The sequence below is a fragment of the Marmota monax genome, unplaced genomic scaffold (assembly GCF_021218885.2).
Source record: "Marmota monax isolate L192 unplaced genomic scaffold, Marmota_monax_Labrador192_F-V1.1 WCK01_AAM20220418_F8-fsc00044, whole genome shotgun sequence".
Taxonomy (NCBI): domain Eukaryota; kingdom Metazoa; phylum Chordata; class Mammalia; order Rodentia; family Sciuridae; genus Marmota; species Marmota monax.
The window spans coordinates 6,944,788-6,965,721 of NW_026695198.1; the positions used below are offsets into that span (position 1 = coordinate 6,944,788).

The 20,934-nt window shown below is 36.5% G+C and overlaps 1 protein-coding gene across 1 annotated transcript in view; it reads right to left on the minus strand.

Annotated features, from left to right (window-relative positions):
- Positions 1-20,934, minus strand: part of St18 (ST18 C2H2C-type zinc finger transcription factor) — a 108,790-nt gene that overhangs the window by 22,463 nt on the left and 65,393 nt on the right. Inside the window, exons 11-13 of the mRNA XM_046428626.2 lie at positions 19,876-20,087; positions 11,159-11,404; positions 3,874-3,989 (exon numbers count right to left, since the gene is read on the minus strand). Of these exons, the coding sequence (XP_046284582.1) occupies positions 3,874-3,989; positions 11,159-11,404; positions 19,876-20,087 (574 nt within the window). The remainder of the gene's footprint in view (positions 1-3,873; positions 3,990-11,158; positions 11,405-19,875; positions 20,088-20,934) is intronic.

Genomic DNA, 20,934 nt, shown 5'->3' on the forward strand with positions numbered 1-20,934 from the left:
ACGATCCCTAATTCATGACTAGCCCAAGAATATACTGTCGGGACATCTGCCAAAGGTGCTGCAGTGTAATGGAAGCCCCTATACTTCACTAACTCAGATCGTGTCTTGGGATTTTTGTGTGTGTTTAAAAAAATAATGCAAGAAGTTAGTTATCTTTAGAAGTTTTCCTTCCACGATTAGTAGGTTCCTTGGTTTTTCAGTCATTTAATTTCCTCTGATGCTGCTGAAGAGCCACTTGTTCAGAGGAAGCAGATTGACCCCATCTGCTTAGCACTATTTGTGGCAGTGTTAAGAATCAGAAGAAAAAAATCAATTACATTATTTGTACATCTTATTTTCTCTGACATCCTGCCCAGAGTGAAGTCTTACCTATACATTCTGAATAAGAATTTAACCTTTTTTTTTAAGTTTTATTTTTCCATTTTAGTTTCTTTTTTTTTTTTTAAAAAAAAAACTTTATTTTTTTATTTTATTTTTATGTGGTGCTGAGGATCAAACCCAGGGCCTCGCAAGTGCTAGATGAGCGCTCTACCACTGAGTCACAACCCCAGACCCAAGAATTTAATCTTTGAAGGCACATTTTGGGATAGATTGATTTTAACATTCCAATATTTTCTGAATTATTATTTTCTAAGTATTTCCCCCCCCCCAAGTGGTACTTTCCAATAATTTTCAGGTAATCTAAAGACTCTACAATCATTAGAACTCTCAAAGGGATGTCTGGCTTTCAGAGCTTGATTCAAGCTGAGTAAACTAACTCTACCCTTTTCCTGGATAGGATATAAGAAAGTTAAAATAAATACATGTAAAAAAGTAAAAGATAAATTAACAGGAATAATATTATTATTATTTGCTAGTGCCCTTCATCTCATCCACAACTCTTTTCTGAGCATTATCCATCTGGAATCCTGAGAAGGTAGATCTGTTTCATTTGCTTACTCTCCACTTCAGAATTCATCGCCACCTAGTGTTCCACAGCAGCATTGCATTTATTTTATTTTTAATTTTATTTTTTTCAATTACATTAACATTGCCCAAAAGGCAAAGAGGTAGGGGCTGGGGTTGTGGCTCAGAGGTAGAGTGCTCACCTAGCACAAAGCACTGGGTTTCATCCTCAGCACCACATAAAAATAAGTAAATAAAATAAAGGTGTTGTGTCCAACTACAACTAAAAAAAGTAGTAAAAAAAAAGGGGAAGAAGTCACAATTATTTTTAGACAAATTACATGTACATTACCTACGAAACACAGTAATAAGATATGCATTTAATTAACTGATAATTTTTGTAGAAAATGTCAAAAAATAAAGAAATTATAAGTGGCAACATTATAGTGGAAAATGTTTCTGTTTAGGATTTTGATAGCTAGATTTAATTCCAAATCTATGATGAAAAATCTTACATGATAACATATGCCAATAACCACTGGATGATATATTCTGGGAAGGTTTGCACATGAAAATATCAAAATTAAAGGCAGATAACTAGGGTGACACTGTAAGTAGCAAGATTTTCATAAAACATAGTAATATATATATATATATATATATATACACACACATATGTGTGTGTGTATGTATGTATGTATGTATATATATATATATGAGACATCCTTCAAAACACTCTTCCTGCCTGTAAAATAGGTGTCCTGTATGGTCTCTGAGAGAGTTAATTTCCTAGGAATTCATGAATATGCCAAAAAGTTCATTCAAAACTTGTTCAAAATCTTTGGGATGTTTCCTGTTTTTTATTTAGCTTTGTTTATATATGTGTGTCTTGAGTAGTAAAGATTACAAAAAATATTTTGCATGACATTAAATTTGCAATGACTTCCAGCAATTTCCAACAATCCATTCTCAAAAAATAAAAATTTGCCATTTTTGAAGATATTAAAAAATACTGTGTAGAAAGAAAATCCATCCAAAGATAAGCAAGCTCAAATAGGTAGGTCCATGTGGGAATAAGTGGACGGCTCACTCAAGTGGTCTCTTGGAAAGAAACAGTGTTTGATGGAATCTAAGTTACTATATGTTTGATACCATCCATTATGTGTCTACCCCCAAGTCTCAGGTGAATATTGAGCTCATACAAGAACATAATATTTGAGCCTATGAAATCCTTAAATAATGCACATTCTGAACTTATGTAAAAGCCATTCACATGTTGACACAGCAAACTGATGCTGGACTGGGAGTAATCCCATTGGATGCCTAGTATGTACAAAGTCTCTGTACTTGGCACCAACATTTGAGATGTGTTCCCAGGTCACTGTGCATGTAGCTGGGGAATAAGAGGCAGCAAAGTATATATTATGCACAGTTATGATTCCAAGCGGGGAACAAAAACTTGAGGAATAGCACCTGTGCCCTCCGGGCCTTATTCTTGGTGAGGAGACAGACACTAGAGAGCAGAGGTGAAAGGAAATGCATATGTCAGATGGTGAGAATGCTGCTGATAAAGAAAAGATCTAGAAAACTGGGCAGGCATGTCAAGACTGGAAGGTGAGGAACTGCCGTAGCAAAAAGACCTCTGAGGGAGCACAGGTTAAGCCCTTCAGAAGCCCTGGGGACAGAGTTCTGGGAAAAGGAACAGCAACTGCAAGGACCTGGGGCAGGTTCTGTCTTGGTGTGCTGGAGGGAAGCGGGAGGGGAAGGGAGAAGACCAGAGCTCCCTGCTGCACGATGTGAATCAGGAAGTCACAGTTAGAGATGGTAGAACAGGAGAATCAGGACATCCAAATGGGAGGGGCTTCCTGCAGAATGTAACAAGAATGGTGACCTTATGGTGGCTTTACAGGAACAATGAAATAAAAGCCTGTCTGGAAAAGATTCAAGAGGGAAACTGAGTCACACACTATTGACAACTTTCTTGAGTTCAGCTGTAAAAGAAAAAAGAGAGAGCACCCAGGTGTAGCGTCTCCTGGGTCAGAAGTTTTTAAATTTACTTTTAATGGACAAATTTAAGTATTTTATACAGAGAGATACAGAGCAGGGATTATAAGCAATTGGTGCCTAAGTGGAAAAGTTACTGTTCTCTGGAAACTCTCATTAACTGGCAGCTATAAATGTATTTATGTACGAGCATAGTTGATTAGTATTTAATCATTTATATATGAAAAATAGTTTCCTGCGTTTCATTCATTTACTGCTTTTGGTACCTCTGTCTGTATTTCTTTTATGTTTATTTTTAATTGATACTTGGAAATGGTACATATTTAGAGGGTATGATGTGTGCTTGGATACATGTATTACATTGTATAATGATCAAATCAGGGTAATTGATCTTGAAATCCTTTTTTTTTTTTTTTTAAGTCAAAACACTCCTCAGAGTATGCAAGGAAAATCATTCACTCCTTTACCCAAGTAACATTTGATTCAAATGTTACAAGCTTAGCACATTTCCTAAGCCAAGCCTAGACATTCTGGAGTCAATGGACCTCAAGTTGGGAACTTCAGACCGAAATATCTGCATTTCTACTTGTTCTAGATTATTTCATTTTTTTAGACATTTATTTTTTAGTTGGACACAATATCATCTTTATTTTATTTATTTATTTTTATGTGGTGCTGAGGATCAAACCCAGGGCCTCTCATGTGCTAGGCAAGCACTCTACCGCTGAGACACAACCCCAGCCCATAGATTATTTCATTTTTTAATCAGCAGATTTTCAGTTCTCTTAGCATAGGACCACATCATGTACATTTTTGTAGTATACTTATTTCAATGCATAGGTTGAACATTTAACTATCGACTAGTTGCAACTGCCCTAAGAGTCCTAAAGTCAAATGGACAAGCCAGATATTATTACCCAAAATCATGAACTAGAGTCTCTCGACTCCAGGATCTTACAGGGTACAGCACTGGATACCACTTACGTGATTAGTTCTTTTTTGAGATCTCTTGCATGGAGCTTGGGTTTAGGACTTGGTATAGAGACCTCTCCAGGAAATTTTTTTTCCTCTAAATTTTCCAGAGAGTTCACTGGGTCTTTCTGGAGGAAAAAAAAAAAAGACCGAAGCCATTAGGGAACCCTGAAATGACAACTCAATTTGAAGTGATTGGAGTCGGGTTTAAGTTTTGACTTAAAAGATTTAGCTGAAATACTACAAAGAATTTGCATAAGAAATAAATAAGATAATGAATAAAAGGATATGTTGGATTGTTAGGGACCTTTACCCTAAGCGAAGAATGAGAAATTATAATTGTTGGGGAATACCTTTGAAAAGTTCTTAGCAAATACAATTATAGAGACATTTCTTGTAATTGAGTGAATATGTTAGTATGTTTCAATTTTTTTTTCTGTGCAATAAGTAGTTCTAGAGAACACAGGCAGAATTCTTTACAGCAGACACAACAGCAGTAAGATGAAAGGAATATTGCAAAAATGAATCACAGAGTTTTAAACATACAAGTCTAGGTTAACAGAATGTTCATTCCAATATACAAATAATTAACATCTAAATTATGTGTTTAAATCTGTAATAGCTGAGGCCATGGTATTTAGCCTTTTAATTTCATTTTTTCTGGATAATTGCTTTTATTTTCACAACACTTTCTTGTTTTTCTTTTCTTTTTTGCTAACTTAGTATCTTGTAATGCTTTTAATCATTGGATGGCATTTCTTATTGGATATTATTGATTTTCATGTTTTTTTTAAAGCTTAATATTGATCTTGATCCCATAAGAGTCACTAATCTTTCCAAATCATTCATTTACCAAGTGGTATATTATCTCACAGAAAACTCCTGACAGTTTTCCTCAATCACATAATTAGCTTACTTTTATCATTAAGCTCATATCCAGTAAACATAATACTTTCTGGATTTAAAATTAAAATCATGTTAACTAATATAGAAAAACATATTCCAAATCTTGAAAGTATTGATCTATTTTGGAATTTCTGAACTAAATTTCATTTAATTTAAATGGATATAAAAATGCTGCAGCATAATATAATTTTAATGATTCTGAATCTACATTCAAAAGCAATGGAAAAACAAAAATTCCTGAATTTTTTAAACCAACGAAAAATTCTGAACACTGATATCATTATCAAGGCAAATGTAAATTCTTCATTCTTTACTTCGTAACAACAGTTCAATTATTTTACATACGAGTATGCTGTAGTGAATACACTGGTAACTATTTCAAGTGATATTATTATTAGATCAAATTAAAAGAACTTGGTTTGGTTCAATTTATGTCATTTACATGCTAATTTACTGAAAAACAAAATACTAACTGATTTTGTAAAGTTTATGTCCAAATTACACATTGAAAGAAGAAACTGCAGATGAAAAGAACTAACTGGACCAATAGACTACAAATGTATGGAATGGTAACAAATGAAGTACTGTAAGTGCTCACTATCCATTGGATACCATGTACAATTATACTATTAACAGACAATATCACTGTTTTATCTTTAGCATGTTCTGTGTATTTTATTACTTTAGCTTTTTCCCCAGGTATTTAAGAAAATTTCTACCATTTTCCCCCTGAAACATTTAGTCACTGGAAAAACACAGAATATTGATAAAAAGTGAAGATTTATTAGGAAGAAATAATTTTAAAATAATGAGAGGGTATTTAAAAATAAAAATAATATTTTCTAAAGATTTAAAATAGGACCAGGGTTATGGCTTAGTGGTAGGGCGCTTGCCTAACTTGCATGAGGCACTGGTTTCAATCCCCGGAACCACATGAAGAAAAAAAATAAATAAAATAAAGGTATTGTCTCTGTCTACAACTAAAAAAAAAATTAAAAAAAAAAGATTTAAAATAATTTTTTTGTCTCACAATTAAAAAACATTCTAGCTGATGGAAATATACATTCAAAAGTCAAAGGAAGTGTATGTTTCAAAATAGTTATCTATTTGGCTGTAAAGACAAGTGCTATTTTAAAGTCACCTCCATGGAATTCTCAGCAAGACACATGATTGAAGATCATCTTTTTAAAGTTTTACAGTGTAAAAGACTAAAGTAAAGCAATTCCTAATTTTAAAGGCTAAACCTGATCAGCCTCCCCCCACCCCCATCCACTCCATTTGGGACAATCTGATTCAGTTTGGGTAGTAATTTCCACTCTAATTTAGAAATGCCTTGGCTTTCTGAAAGTAGAGGCAAAAGCTAAAGCTAAGGTCAATACTGTCTCAGTGTGGAAGAACCTTTGTTTTTCTGTTTAGATGCTGATGTTTTCACAAAAATGGCACTAAGTAAAAAGTATCATTTCATTATTTTCTTTATGATAGAGTTCAGAACAAAGTCTGAGGAGCCTTGTACATTTACACAGGAACATATGAATGTTTCCATTGTTGTTTGATGGCTGAATTTGTACATTATGGAAGGCAAGAGAATGGGGAGGATTTTGAAAGAAATGATCAATTACAAAAGTGTGTGAATTATATTTGACTAAAAGGCATTCACACACACACACACACACACACACACACATATATGCAAACACACACACATATATATCCCCCACACCCCTGCCCCAGTACTGGGGATTGAATCCAGGGCAGTTCTACCACTGAGCTATATCACCAACGATTTTTATTTTTTATTTTGGGACAGGGTATCACTAAGTTGCCCAGACTGGTCTCAAACTCACAAACTGCCTCAGTCTCCTGAGTAGCTGGGATCACAGACATGTGCTACTGTGCCTGATTATCATGAATGGTATTTAATCTGATATAATAATATGTGACAATGTTTTAAAAATATATTTTTTATTGGTGATGACCTTTTAAATATTACATCACTTAAAAAAACCCTCTAGTTTCTCATGTATGCAACTGATTTGTAAAATAACCGTCTTTTTTACTTTTCTTAACATTCTACCACTGGAAACTTGCAGAGAGTATATAATTCAAATACATGTGGCCATCACTAAAAGAATTCTTAGATTAGTTCTGTTACAGAAACACTTTATACTGGATGGATTCCTAAAGATCACCCAGTGTAAAATCATTGATAGCATTTATGAGATTTTTTTAAACCAAAATTTAAAGTATCACTTTGGAAATAATAATTTTATCCCACGCAAGATGTGTAAGAGAGAACATGGTATGTACATGTGTGTTTGAAGTATGTGTGTGCAATGAAATTCTTTAATGTACAGATGGAAGTTTATATTGATTTCAGTAAAGACCAGAACATAATGATAACATGAATAACAGATAATAGCATCTGGCACTTTTAACATTTTAAGCCCTGAAATCTTTGGAGAACTGACAGTTGAATGAAACTGACAGCCCTAGTTATTTCTCAGTACTTTCCTTTCGAGATATTTTGATTTTTTTCCAAATTCAGGATTTTTTTTAAGGGGGCATCTGGACAGGCTATTTCACTGAGAGAGACAGACAATATTTTCTGAAAATTACCACCAAAATTAAGCAACTGTTGTGCATATGAACTAGATAACAATGAATTAGAAATAATCACTCGATTTCTGGTCATGTGAATGTTGTGTGTATATTGTATGTGGCACAGAGGAGGTGGCAAAGTGGCAAAGGGAAGGACAGGCAGGAGCAGGACACACCACATTCTGGTGTTCAAACATTCTTGATGTATTGTCGGAGCCATGTGCAGCAATTCAAGAGAGCTCACTGGGAAGTGACAAGACAGACCCAGTGCTGTAACTGGTTTCTGTGTACACATATGGAGACCTGCCTAGGTCAGAGGACTTTGGTTTTGCATCCTCAAAAATACCAGTGACAATGGGCTTCCATCACACTTTGCCACACACCATCTCTTCATTATTTCTAAACTTTAATTTCTCTCCCCCACCCTCTCTGTGTCTCGGTGCATTATGGCTCCCCCCCTTTTCTCCATTTTCCCCTCTGAACCTAATACTTAAATTCTGTATAACAAGGTCCAACAACTATAACTCCCCAAGCATCACTTTTCTCCTCTAAAAAAATGTGATGCCAATTCTGCCTTGCAGGATTTTTGGGATAATGAGACACTATACAGAAACATTCTTTGTCTTTACTCTTGTTGCACATAGTATCCTTCTGATACCCTCTCCATGATGACACTGAATACAAACTACTTTTTCAAAATAATACCTATCAAGCCTCACATTTTATTTTCAAGATTCAGAACAGGATGTGATAAATACTCTGTTAGTAGATCACCCTGGCACACATAAAAGAACAAAGTACAAGGGTGAGAAATTGTACTGGGGAGTTAACAATGATTCAGGAGCACTTTGTGTGTGTCCCCATCAACTATAGCTTCTCAAGCAATGACTCACCCTGTGCAGACAGCTGGGACAATAAGCTTTCAGCCTAAAAACATATTTTGCCAACTCAAACGTAGGGCAAGCACTTTGAGTCCCAAAATGAGAATCTGTGGTGTTCTCCTTGTCACTGTCAGTGGCCCTGAATTTTGACATAGGTTCTAAATTCCAGATTTCAGAATACTCAGGTTGAAAATTGCAGCATTAAAAGACTCAGCTGTGAAACCTGAAGTCAATCTGTCATTCTCAAAATAAAAAAAAAAAAAAACCTTAAAAAAGAACCTCCTTCAAATATTTGTGTATTTGTAGGGATATGAAATACTGTCACAAATCTATATGCATTAGATAAACATTCTCCAGTTGAATCTTTAAAGTTGTCAAGATGAATCAAAGTGTTTTTTAAAATTATGCAAAAAAAACACAGTTAGAAAGTAAATATAAAATATTTGTTATGAGACTCATTTTTTGCCTTTCTGGGTAATGGGAAAGATAGCCAAGGAGATAATGAAGGGGGGTATTCAGAATATAAGGGGTGCAATGTTGACACTAAGGCTAAGGGCACACAATTATAATCAATGCCAAACAATACAAGATACTCTACACAAAAGTGAGAATCTACTTGAAGAAAATTTGCTTTATTACTACTCAGGACTGGATATCTCTGTCTGACATGAGTTTGAATACTGCAGAAGCTTTCTGCTGAATGCACTGACCAAGGTCCCTTGACAACACAGTCACATGGATAAGGACAGAAATCCTAGGTGCCACTTTGCACATGGCATTGAGATGATCCCAGAGATTAGAACACCCTGGGATTTTGACCCTGTACAATTCATGCAAGAACAGGGAGGCAGTTACAGTTACCTTGTAAAGTATTATCCTTCATGGATAATAATGACTTCTATTCAACCAACATCCACAGATCCTGTGCTTAGTGTTAGGTATGCCTTTAAGGGAGTGTGTGCCATATGCCATGATTAACTGGCAATTGACTGGCTGGAGATTAAGCAGTCTTGTGAATTGAAGAGTGTCTCCCTTTGCTAAAGCACACTTGTATGTAGTGGGATTAAATCAACAATCTTGACCTGTGAGGACTTTACCTCCAAGCAACCTGCCCACTTTCTAGCATGCTTCAGACTTCCATTTCAGACAAGTGGTGCAGCATGACCAAGTAATGTGAATGGGGATAGATTTCTAGATTTTATAAACAGATGCAAGTTCAGTGTAAGGTTTTTTTTTTTTTTTTTTTTTTTTTTTCACAAGCCTGAAGGACAGTGGATTATTATGGTGGACAGAAGAGATGCACCTTTTAGAATCATCACACATTATTTAAATAAAAGTATTTCCTAAAATACAGCTTGAGAAACCCTATTCTGAAAATCCAAATCCAAAATGCCAACGTGATACTTAAAAATTTTCTTTCAATTTGTAGCATTTTGAATTTCAAAATTTTGGGTTAGGGAAGTTCAACCAATAGTCTATGCAAATATTCCAAAGTCTGAAAACCTCCAAAATCTGAAACACTTCTTGTCCCAAGCAATTCAGATAAGGGGTACTCAACTTGCTGTATTGTGACCGATTGATTCCAGACTTTAGGTGAAGTTTTAAAAGCCCAGCAAAATAAAGTGAAGAAAGTCAGTAGGGCACATTCTAAGTTAAATCCACTGTGGTATGACTCCCTTCATCTTTCCACGTGATAACAGGGATGGTGGGGCTTCTTCTGGGTACCCATCTCTGACAACCCCATGCAGGGTTAGCTGTTCCGTCCTCTCCATATTGGGTGTCTGCCTGTGCTACTCTGCTTACCAGTGCTTTTGGATATGGGTCAGTCCTCCTATTGAATTCTGAGCACAGGTGTGACTGAGATGCACATGCATCATGGAAGTGGGTCTATCTGTTGCTGCAACTCACTGTTTGGACTTGGAGATGCCAGTGAAAGTGTGTGGAGAGAAAGAAGGGAAGGCGGGAGGGAGGAAGGAAGGAAAGGAAGGAGGATTTGGAAACAGCCCAATCTTGTGATCACTACTGTGTATATTGACTCACACTCTGAGATGTTAAAGCCAAAATCATATTAGATCCCCACCTCCCGCAAGTCTGTGAACTCAGAAAGCTGAAAAAGAAGGTATATACTTCTGCAGAGAATGGCTATTTCAGTCCTTTAAATGTATCAAGTGACAATCCCATCAATTACTTTTCTGACAAAAAGCAAAATAGGATCACTCATTGGAATCATTATGTACACACCTGCCATTATAGACAGCTTAAACAATGGGAGTTCTAACTGTCCAAACTTTTAAGTGACACTAAGTAGTTCATGGTGAATCAGGCCAAGTTAAGCAATTCAGTCTATAGAGGTAAAGGTTAAATTGGCTCTGCCAGGTAACAACTTCTGGCTTTGAGGATAAAACCACCTCTGAGATCACCAAATGCACAAATAAGTCTCCTCAACTTTGGGATTGATACAATTTAGACATCCAACATTTATGATCCAGTACTTCAAACAACGACTCTAAACATAGACATGCCAACACAGTTCCTTCATGAAACCAAAGAAGCAGATTTGACATGGTTCCAAAACTGTTTCTGATTGGATTTCATCTTCAACCTTCTGGTTCAAAAAGAATTAGTGAACTGGCATTGCCCCTTTATGATGGGACAGATAATAAAATCAATCTTGCAGTGCAGAAATTGTCACCATCATGGGGATAAGAGCTACTACTATAATGAATATTATTTTAGGCAAGTGAAATTTCATGTGAAATTTAAAGTCATCACTTAATCACAATCTAAAACAAGGTATAGGATTTCATACTATAAAAAAGGAATGTGAAATATCATGTAGGAGAAAAAAAGCTAGTAATACTCTGCAGTCATGATCTATCTCCAGCTTATTGATTGACACATTGAAACAATACCTCTTTCTCCTCCTCTGTCTTCCCATGAGTTTTGCTATAGTTGATAGGAGTGTCCCAGCCCTCTTGGTCACAGAGAGCCTGATAGAATGCTGCATTGACCAGAATGCTGCTTGTTTTGAATGGGGAAGATGAAGGTGTTGGAATGGTAGTATTAGAGGAAGTTAGGGGTGCAGCCTTGTCCAGGATTCGATTTTTTTTCATGCTTAAGTCCAATGTCCCATTTTCATCCACTTCTATCTCGGCTCCCTGATACACAACAGGAAACAGAAAAACATTTAAGCAGTTTGCAGTTATAGCTGAGCCATGTGGGGCTTTTAAGGGATAATTTTAAATGTAAGCTTTTATGGAAGTATATCTGCTTTTAAATCAAGCTTTCTGATTTGCATTGGGTAATGTTCATTTCTTAGGCAGACTTTTAAGAACAGCTCCATTAGTGAGCTTCATGTTTCTGGGTTTAAATAAAGTAAGCTTAATATAAATAATAAGATGCTCCAAATACTAAGAATATTGGCTAAAATTGTTTTGTGTATGTACACATTTTTAAAGTTTAGCTGTAAATCTTCTTTTCTACTTTATAGAATTATTATTCCAAATTCATCATTTAAAGCATTAACATTTGTGTTCATCAAAAGGCACATATAACTCCCCAACTCCCCATCACAATATTAAAGTAACATGAGAAATATGAAAACATAACCAGCTGGAAGAGAATCTTTATTGGAATATCATATAAATATGAAAGCAATGTTTCACCCTAGGTTATTTGAACTGGAAAGCTTTGTTAAATCATGGTGGGTGAGAAGAGAGAGGCAGACAGTGCAACCAGACTTCACACTCAGGGGCCCTCAGGTAGCAGCTCATGGTGTGACTATTTGGGGTTTAATAATGATAACTTCAGGAAAAAGATATTTATTTTGCAGATGCTTAGCATGAGACTTAAAACTAATGTTGCTCCTTGTGATACCTTTTGCCAAACTTTTTCAATTTTTAATTTTTTAAGAAACAGTATTGCAGTCTGTATTTGGCTGAAGTCCCAATAAACTGCTCATGTGTTCTGGATCTGCTTCAAGATTCACACCACAGGGTGGCTTGTATAGAGTCAGAATTTGCAAACATTGCCATGCAGTAACTCCACAAAGCTGGAAGAACATGCTTGTCATTTTTCCAAATAGGTCAAATAACACCTTTCTGGTACATTCAACATCATCTATCAATTCACAATTAACTTCTTGACAGTTTCTTTACTCTTTCCTTTTGGTTGGTAAAGCAAAAGTCCTGAATATATTAGCAAGATCCCTAATGCTCACGGTCAACAGTTACTTTCCTGGGGTTGCATTTTAATTTCTCCCTACTTCTACCCTCTGTCCTCTGACCATTTGCCACTGAGTCCTGGGCAGCACTTAGTCTGACTTGTCATTTATGCCTGATTAAAAAAAAAATAAAAGCACCTCTTCTATTTGCTTGTTTTATGCACAAAGTTCATATTTTCAATCTCTCATTTTACTAGCTAGATATGGTGCATTCTATTTGTAGGAGGTAAATACACTTCTAATATGTTGTACTAAGATGCTTTGGCTATATCTTTCTGTCCATTTTTAGTAAACAGTTTAATCTCCTGTGATAGTTTTAAGCCCTGAATTTGACAGTACAGCTTATCCTGGATAATAACGTAGTAACCACAACATCTTATGCCATCTGTATAATATCAAATACGTTTTTATACCAGCATTAATAAACCTTAGTTACAAAAATCCAAGATATTAACCATATCAGTGCCATGTACTCTCTCCCTTCCATGATCTCACAATGTATTCTGCCAGAAACACATCAAAACAATTTTTGGCTTTATAGCTGATATGTAACTATAGCAATGAAAGAGAGCTATAGTAATCAAGTTTAATGGCCAACATAAAGTAAAATGCTAAATATTGTAGTTGCTGACATTTTTCATAAAAAAATTAAAAAAAAAAACTTGGGTTAAGACTGCACAACCAACATTCACATAAAATTCCAGACCTCTGTGACAGATGGCTTAGGAAAAAGAAGCCATGTGACTGGGCTGCAGAGTTTTATAGTGCAAAACCCATAAATAGTGCAGATTCAATCTCTCTGAAAAATACAACTATTCCAAGACAACACTCATATATATTTTAGTTTTTACAGAAAAAGAATTCCAAATAGTATTTTTTTTAAATATGAGAAATTCTAGGAGTTGTTATGATTATACATCTTGAGTAATCAGGGCTTGAGTGAAAAATAAAATCCCTCCTAATGTTTAAAAGAGGTGCTTTTGTAGACCCATGCCCCAGCCGGCTGCTCTGAGCACCTGACTTGACTCAGAGAGTGAGCTGCATGTTGGGGAGCCGGGTACAGATGGGCTCTAAGTAAGCACACAGATGCATTCAACAATTACACACAGTAACAGCTAAGGGTCCCTTTCTGCCCATAGATGGGAGATCGAACATTTATAGCATAGTTTTTTATTCAGAGCAATATCAATAGGCATCACTTCTCTGGGCTTGAAACTCTAAATGGCAACACAAAAGCGGGGGGGGGGGGAAGGTGGGAGAGGCCAGTGGAGGGAAGAGGCTATGGTCACAGCTCATATGGTCCTGTCCCTCCCACCCCTTCTGACATTCTGATTCTTCAAAGTGATATTTGGGATTCTTATATTAAGTATTTACATGTATGTTTTAAGTTTTTTTGAGGCTAGGGTATACTTTCCATCCTGGGAAAATCATCAAGGTCCATCTATTTCAGCCATTTTTGAGTGATACTACCTACCTTTTATGTATTCAATAAATTACTGAGAAAGCATTTTAATGTGTTTAAGATACTATATTTTGGAGAAAAAATAAACTTGAGAAATAGATTGTTCCTCCCTTGAAGGGGCTTATTTTGTGCCTATAGATTTCTAGCGAAAGATAATTTGATAATTATATGTATATATTATTATTATTAAATTGAAAGTTGAAAGAATTAATGATTATAATCTTTATTTGTACCACAAAATAAGCACTGACATCACTATCCAACAACAGAAAAAACTGTTAATGAAATGGTACGCATTATATGGTCAGTAAAATGTTAATTATGAGGTCTGAGTAACAAGTGATATGGAAAATCTTCATATCATTGAAAATAGGAAAGAGCATGACATTCCTGCTATGCTTACAACTAGGGGAAAGAGACAATTTGTTTTTGAAGACTAAGAGGGAAAACACATAAATTACCATACTTGTATTTAGAGAATAGGCTTACAGCTGTTTTCCTTCATTATTTTCCAAGCAAATGATAATATTATCTTGTTTTGACAATTTAAAAAATTATTCATTTAATGGGGGTAGGAATGAGAATAGAATGAATTGGACGTTATTATCCTATGTACATATATGATTTCATGACCTGTGTGATTCTATATCATGTACCCAGACGAATGAGAAGTTATGCTCCTCTTATGCATGGTGTGTCAAAATGCATTCTATTGTCATGTAGAACTAATTAGAATAAAAAATTCATACATTTAAATATGTTGCTGATGTGAAAACAACATTATCATTTTACCTAAATATTCTGATTATGAAAATTCCTAATTTTCACAACATTGATAAAATAAGACGTATTGCTTTCCTTCTTTTTCAAACTCTCTATTAACCCAGGAGAGATCACCTGCCATCTTTTGACTTCGCAGGAAGGAAGTGCAACCTAAGTGTCATTCCACTTAGGTTTCTGCTGCAATTCCCCCCTGGCCTTCTCTCACAGCCTCTGTTCTTTCATTCTTGTTTCTGTTCTTTTTATCTGGGGAGTACGCTCTCTGTATTGAAAGCTATCTTCAGTATGTTTTTGAAGTAGATAGGTTATTAATAAGTGAATGAAATGGAAATATTTTATTCTTACTCAATGGCAATCAAGCCGTAAGACTCTGAGCTTATAAGCTTGTGAAATACATTTAATGAAACAGAATGATGGGGTGCAGAGAAGAAATGACTAATGTATAGTGTAAAATTTAAATAAAATTTACAGCCACTTCCCCAAAATCTTTGTCTGGCATTTGAAATCATGGTATTAAACTCTTGGGGGACCGACAGTCTATATAACATAAGGTCTTTTAAAAAAAGACATGGATAAGAATTCAAATTTTAATTCCAACAATTGTAGCTGTGCCAGTCAGAGAAAATCATCTAGTATCTTTACAGTACTGTTTCTTCCTCTTCAAAGTTGGAGAATATTAGCTACTTCACTTCTAGAATATTAGGATTAAAATGGATTCATATGGGCAAAGTGTTTATGTATAGTGCCTGGCATATAGTAGGTGTTCCATAAATGATGCTAATAAGGGTTTTTGAACATCAAAAGAGACATACCCCTAGGTTATTAAGTATCTAGTTTTCCTGCACTTATAGGAATAGTCCTTTTGCTTCCTGGGCCAAGACTCTTATCACATTTCACTCACGACGTATGGTTCAATCTGTCCTGATGTTCAAGTTACTGGAGAAGACTGTGTTTGGATCGTAATCATCCAGGGCCACCAGGCTATTCCTGTTAAGAGGCAGCAGGAATGGTGCTGCGACATCATGTCGTTTCGAGGCCTTGTTCAAGCACAAAACAGACTTTGAACTTTAAACATTTCAAGCAAGTGTCAATTTTTTGTTTTCTTTTAAGGCACACTGTGCATATGTCATTTTGTCTAAACAGGTGGGGAAAACACCAAAACAAACAACAGAATGCTTGGCAAGCAGCAGATGAGGATAAAGATAGACTGTGAAGCGTGTTCCTACCTCTGTCGATCAGGGTGGGAGGAAGGAAGGAAAATGGGGAGCGGATTTGACTCAGGCTGGCACGGCTCTCATGGGGCACTGGAGGAAACTACTCAGCAAACCCATGAGGCTCACTCCCTGCCTGTAGGTACCAGGTGCTCTGCTCTTGCCAGGAGTCACAGTATCAAGACCAAGGGGAGGTGTTGGAAGCCATGGCTCATTTATGTTTCATGACTCATATTAATTCCAAATTAAAATGTGGAACATGATAGACATCTTAGAACCAATGAGAGTACTATATGTCACACAGAATTACCTTTAACCTTTATGATATTCCTCTAAGACTGGAAAGTACTAATTGTTTTCTATTGACCCAATTCCTTGAAAAGATACTTAAACCACACGCAGGCAATTTTGGTGGTGCCAATGTATTATGCATAGGCCAGATGGTATTTTAACAGATAAATAATTCCCTTAAAAATCTTCTACTTTTAGGAGGCAAAGGGTTCTGTTTGGGCAGTGACCAGCAATGACTGACAAGCATTGGTGTTCTCCACATTGAGCATAATGGGCTCCTGAGCTTGGTGGAGACTAGCTGGGTGAATGAACAACAACATACACAAGTATGCGCCTTCAGTGCTGGGAAGGGACAGAGAAGCAAAGTGTCTTAGTGTATGAGGCTAAGAAAATATCTGAGGAAAAGTGTATTTTAGTTTACTGTATCATCTTTCATTATTTTTAGGCTATGCAGGAACTCTAAAGTTTTATTGTTCCTCTGAAAACAACCTGTGTTCCCTTGATTTTCCTTAAGGGTGGGGATTTTGCAAATTACTGATTCAGATCTCCCACTAACCTTGGGAGTCAGTTGTGTGCTCACATAGGACATGAAAAAAAAAATCTGTATTAGCCCCACCAAGTGGGCATGCAGGCATATTTTAAGTTAGTGGCATCTGACTTGATTTTAAAAGGTTGTGCCAATAAGTGACAGTCTGATCTTTAATTCATTCTCCTATTGGGTGTGTTAAACAACCAAAGAGAGATATTCATTGCATAAAAGTAAGGAACAAATGGGAACAAAGGGAAAATAAGAAATCAGTTATCATCCAAGTTATGATCAAATTCATAATTGATCTCATCTCTTCAAACTCTATGCTTTATCTAAAACAATGCAAGTCAGGTACCATAACCAGAAGGTCACTTTTTCTGAAGGGTGTGTTGGGGGGGTACTGGGAATTGAACCCAGGGGCTTTTATATGCTAGGCAAGTGCTCTACCACTAAGGTACATGCCCAGGTCCAGAGGGTCATTTCTTTTATCCTGCTTGTCTATAAGTTCATTGAAGGTAAGGTCTGTGGCTCAATCTACCCTTTGACTAGGGCAGTCTAGCACTTAGAGACCTTCTGGAGAGTATAGCTATGGGTTCTCTGCCAGGATGTCTCTCTAATATACCAAGAATGCTCCATTACAGAAGTATAAGGAAAAGCTGTATATTTCTACATTCTCACTGTTAAGTAAGAAATAAGAGATCAAGAGATATGTTTATCTGGGCTATCAGAGATAAACATACTAGCAATCTGCCATGGAGGAAACAATCAAATCTAATAGAAGGAGAATCAGGCTAGCATTCAATGTGGAGAGGAAGACTATACTCAACCCTGCTTTAGGAGAAGGCTCAGAGTAAAGTGTGACACTAACAACAGAAAGGACCCACGTAGGCACTGTTTGCTCAGAGGCCATTTTTCAGAGTTAATTGCCTTGGCTTTTTCTCACTTTCACGAGAAGAAAATTTTTTTTTGTTGTTTCAGGAATTGGTGAGATATTCTTCTGTATTCAGAAAATAGGATCCAACAAGGGCAGGATTCTACAAATTGTTAGAGTTGTGTGAGAATGTACATGTTGGCAGGAATCTGCACAGTGACGTTGCAGGGTGCCATATTTATTCTATTTTAACAATCACTATGTCCAAGGAGATAATGTTCATAAGAAAATGGCTTTTAAAACTCCTGACAGATCAACTCCTTTAAAACATCTTTCAGCACTTTCTGTTTCTTCCCTCCTCGGTGTCACATCAATGGTTTGGTCCCTGCAGACTTGGCTGAGTTGGTAGCAGGAGGCTGAGTCCTACAGTGGAGTCCCAATTACCCCAGGCAAGCCCAATCCACTCCACAGAACTGCCTTGGCACAAGGGGTAGAAGAATATACATTTGAAATAGACTATTTAAACTGTGCCAATTAAAGTCAGTCTTCTGATCAGAAATGTGTTTTTAAAAGAGGATATACACTAATAAGGAAAAAAACACTCAAATGTTTGCTATTTTGTTACATTGTTTGATGTGAGCAATTTAATGGAACACTAAGAATCTTAAGGTGAAAGACAGAATTCTGAGGAGCATAAAAACATTTACATGTGCAGAGGGAAAGCATGCATCCTAGCACCATTACTTGAGTACTTTAAGTGACACTAATAATTATAATACCAGTAGTCTTATTTTCACAGGCCAGCTTAAACCATCAAGAAATAAAGTACTAGCAAGGAAGCTATGTTAGTATTTCTGCAACCAGATCTCTATTAGAATATACCTTTAAAAAGAAATTTACTCAAATTTAAAATGTGGATTTAAAAATAAAGTTGCATTTTAAAATCCTCCAAATCATTTGCCTATGGCAATAGTTTGTGGCTGGGATTCCTTTGAATTCAGACAGTCAGGTATTTTCTTTATATTTTTAGAGAATGTGATTTTCTTTGTTTAAGAACCTCATTTGTTTAAAAATTGTTTTTGAGTGCTTTTTGGCCACCAACTCTTCCTGGGGTTTACTTGGCTCAGTTTTGTCCAGAAGCTAATTCTGATTCTTCTGTCAAATGCTCGGTGGCACTGCACTACCTGCTCTCCTGAAGGCCTGGCACGGCACAGGCGAGCAGCTGACCATTCCAGAGAGGCTGTTCTTAAAGGGGAAAAAAGGGTACAGGCTTTAATTGTCTGGGTTTCAGGGTTTCAGTTTAACCTAGGGAATCTTCCACTTACAGCAAAGGTAAAAGCTGTTATCAAGTAAGCCTGGGCACTTTATTTCAGCTGGCTTCAGCCTTCTAGGTAGGGAAATAATTTCTTTTAATTGAAGTGCTTTGTGTAAATAGGAGTTACTGGCTTCAGTGGGAGGAAGTGGCTTGAGCCCCTACAACCTCCTCTTGTGGATCACTGGGGCACTTGCAAAGTCCCTCACTGGCAAAAGGCCAAGCATGAAGGCTCTGTGTATGTATTAGTCAGGTTACCATGAGCATACCCAAGTACTTCTCATATGTAGAAAGGAGAAGCTGTAGAAAAAAATGTGATTCATATTTCATGGGCTTCAGAAATGTAGTGTTTTCATAAAGATCACAATATTCGATTTTGGATTAGAGTGTTACAAGTTCTCAAACCTCCCTGCTGATTTAATATACCCAGGAGTTCCCATGTGTCTTCTAAGAATGCTCCGGCAACCTAGACTATATTATGTTATGAGACAGTAACATGTGCAATAATAAAATTTCATGGGTCAGTTTTGCAAATGTTTTGCCAGTTGCTGTTTAATCAAACATTTCTTATCATCTTTGATTTGCAGGCAGCAAAAGCTTCTATGATCAATATTTATTTTAATATCAATCCTCTTTTCTTATTCGATCAAATCCCCTTAACAAAAATAGCTTTGAAATCTGTAAATTCTCCCTGACCAGTCTCCATAACTCACTTCTCCCTAAACTATGGTACCCCATTTTCCAGAAGAGCCACCAGCCAAGGGATGCACACTTTCTTTCTTTGGACCCACCAACTTCATCCACTGTCAATGTTCCTCTTCCTAAGACAGGGAGGGGATGGCTTTAGGGTGGAGGAGCTGAGTGGTGGCAAATGTGGTTAGGAACATGAAAGGCAGTTTATTCTCACGGTTCTGTCGCTGGCCCACCCTCCGGGCTCTTGGACTGGCCTACCTTGGCATGCAGACTCTGTGGTTTGTTGGAGAGGATGTCTGCGGCTTCCCTGCAGCGGGTGGAAAGGTTCAGGATAGCAGCAGCTGCTGCTATGTGGGTGTCTTCACTACATTGACCGTAGCTATAAGAGCTGGCACGGCTCGCGCTCTGTGTGTGGGCGCCTGCACTAGGCAGTCGATTAGGAAATTTGACTGGATTTGAAAAATGCTTTGCTGTTGAAGAGAGATTTGATTAGCAATTGCATGTACGTGGTTTTAGTCATTAAATAGATTTGTTTTTTAAAGATATAACTTCTTGCATTAAAATATGTGAAGAATAAATTAACGCATGAGCCATTATCCATTGGTATGTTAAATGAAGGTTATTCAGATGGGTTTTCATGGAGGTTCACAGATCAAATGATGTGATTGCTGGGAGAGAATGCCTATTCTCTTAATATTTTTTGTATTGACACTTCTTATGACAAAACTCTATGACTAATGTTATGGGGCAGGTGCACTGGCAACATTTGTGGCAAAAAATGAAGCTCAAAACCCTATAAGCAAAACCTATCAGGGACTACAGAGAGCTTACGGCATGTATATCTAAAAATTATATATGTATAGGGCCCATAATTCCAGTACAGAAAAAATACATCCTTTCAATATTTGTTTTCACAATGACAATTTATACTTAGACACGTAATTGTATTTTTATTTGTTGACACAAAGGTTTGTTCTATACTTGAACTAGTAGAAAGTGTTCTTCATCCAAATAGAAGAAACTAAATAGATGGTGGAGTCTTTAATGAGCTGGCATTTTGCATATTCAGGGAGAGCGAGATAAGCAAAGGACAGGGAGGAAATGTTCTCAAGGTGAACAGAAAGGCAATTTGGTTATCAAGACCGAGTTTCTATTTTATTTTTCTGTTCGGAGTAGCAAGGCATTACTGAGAGATAGAATTACACATATATCTCTTCACTGTGGGGTGTCTGTAAATATTACTCAAGGTAATGGGAGAAACACCCAAGATTTAATGAGAGCTGATACAAAAGTGTTCACCTGTTTATTTTTCATTAA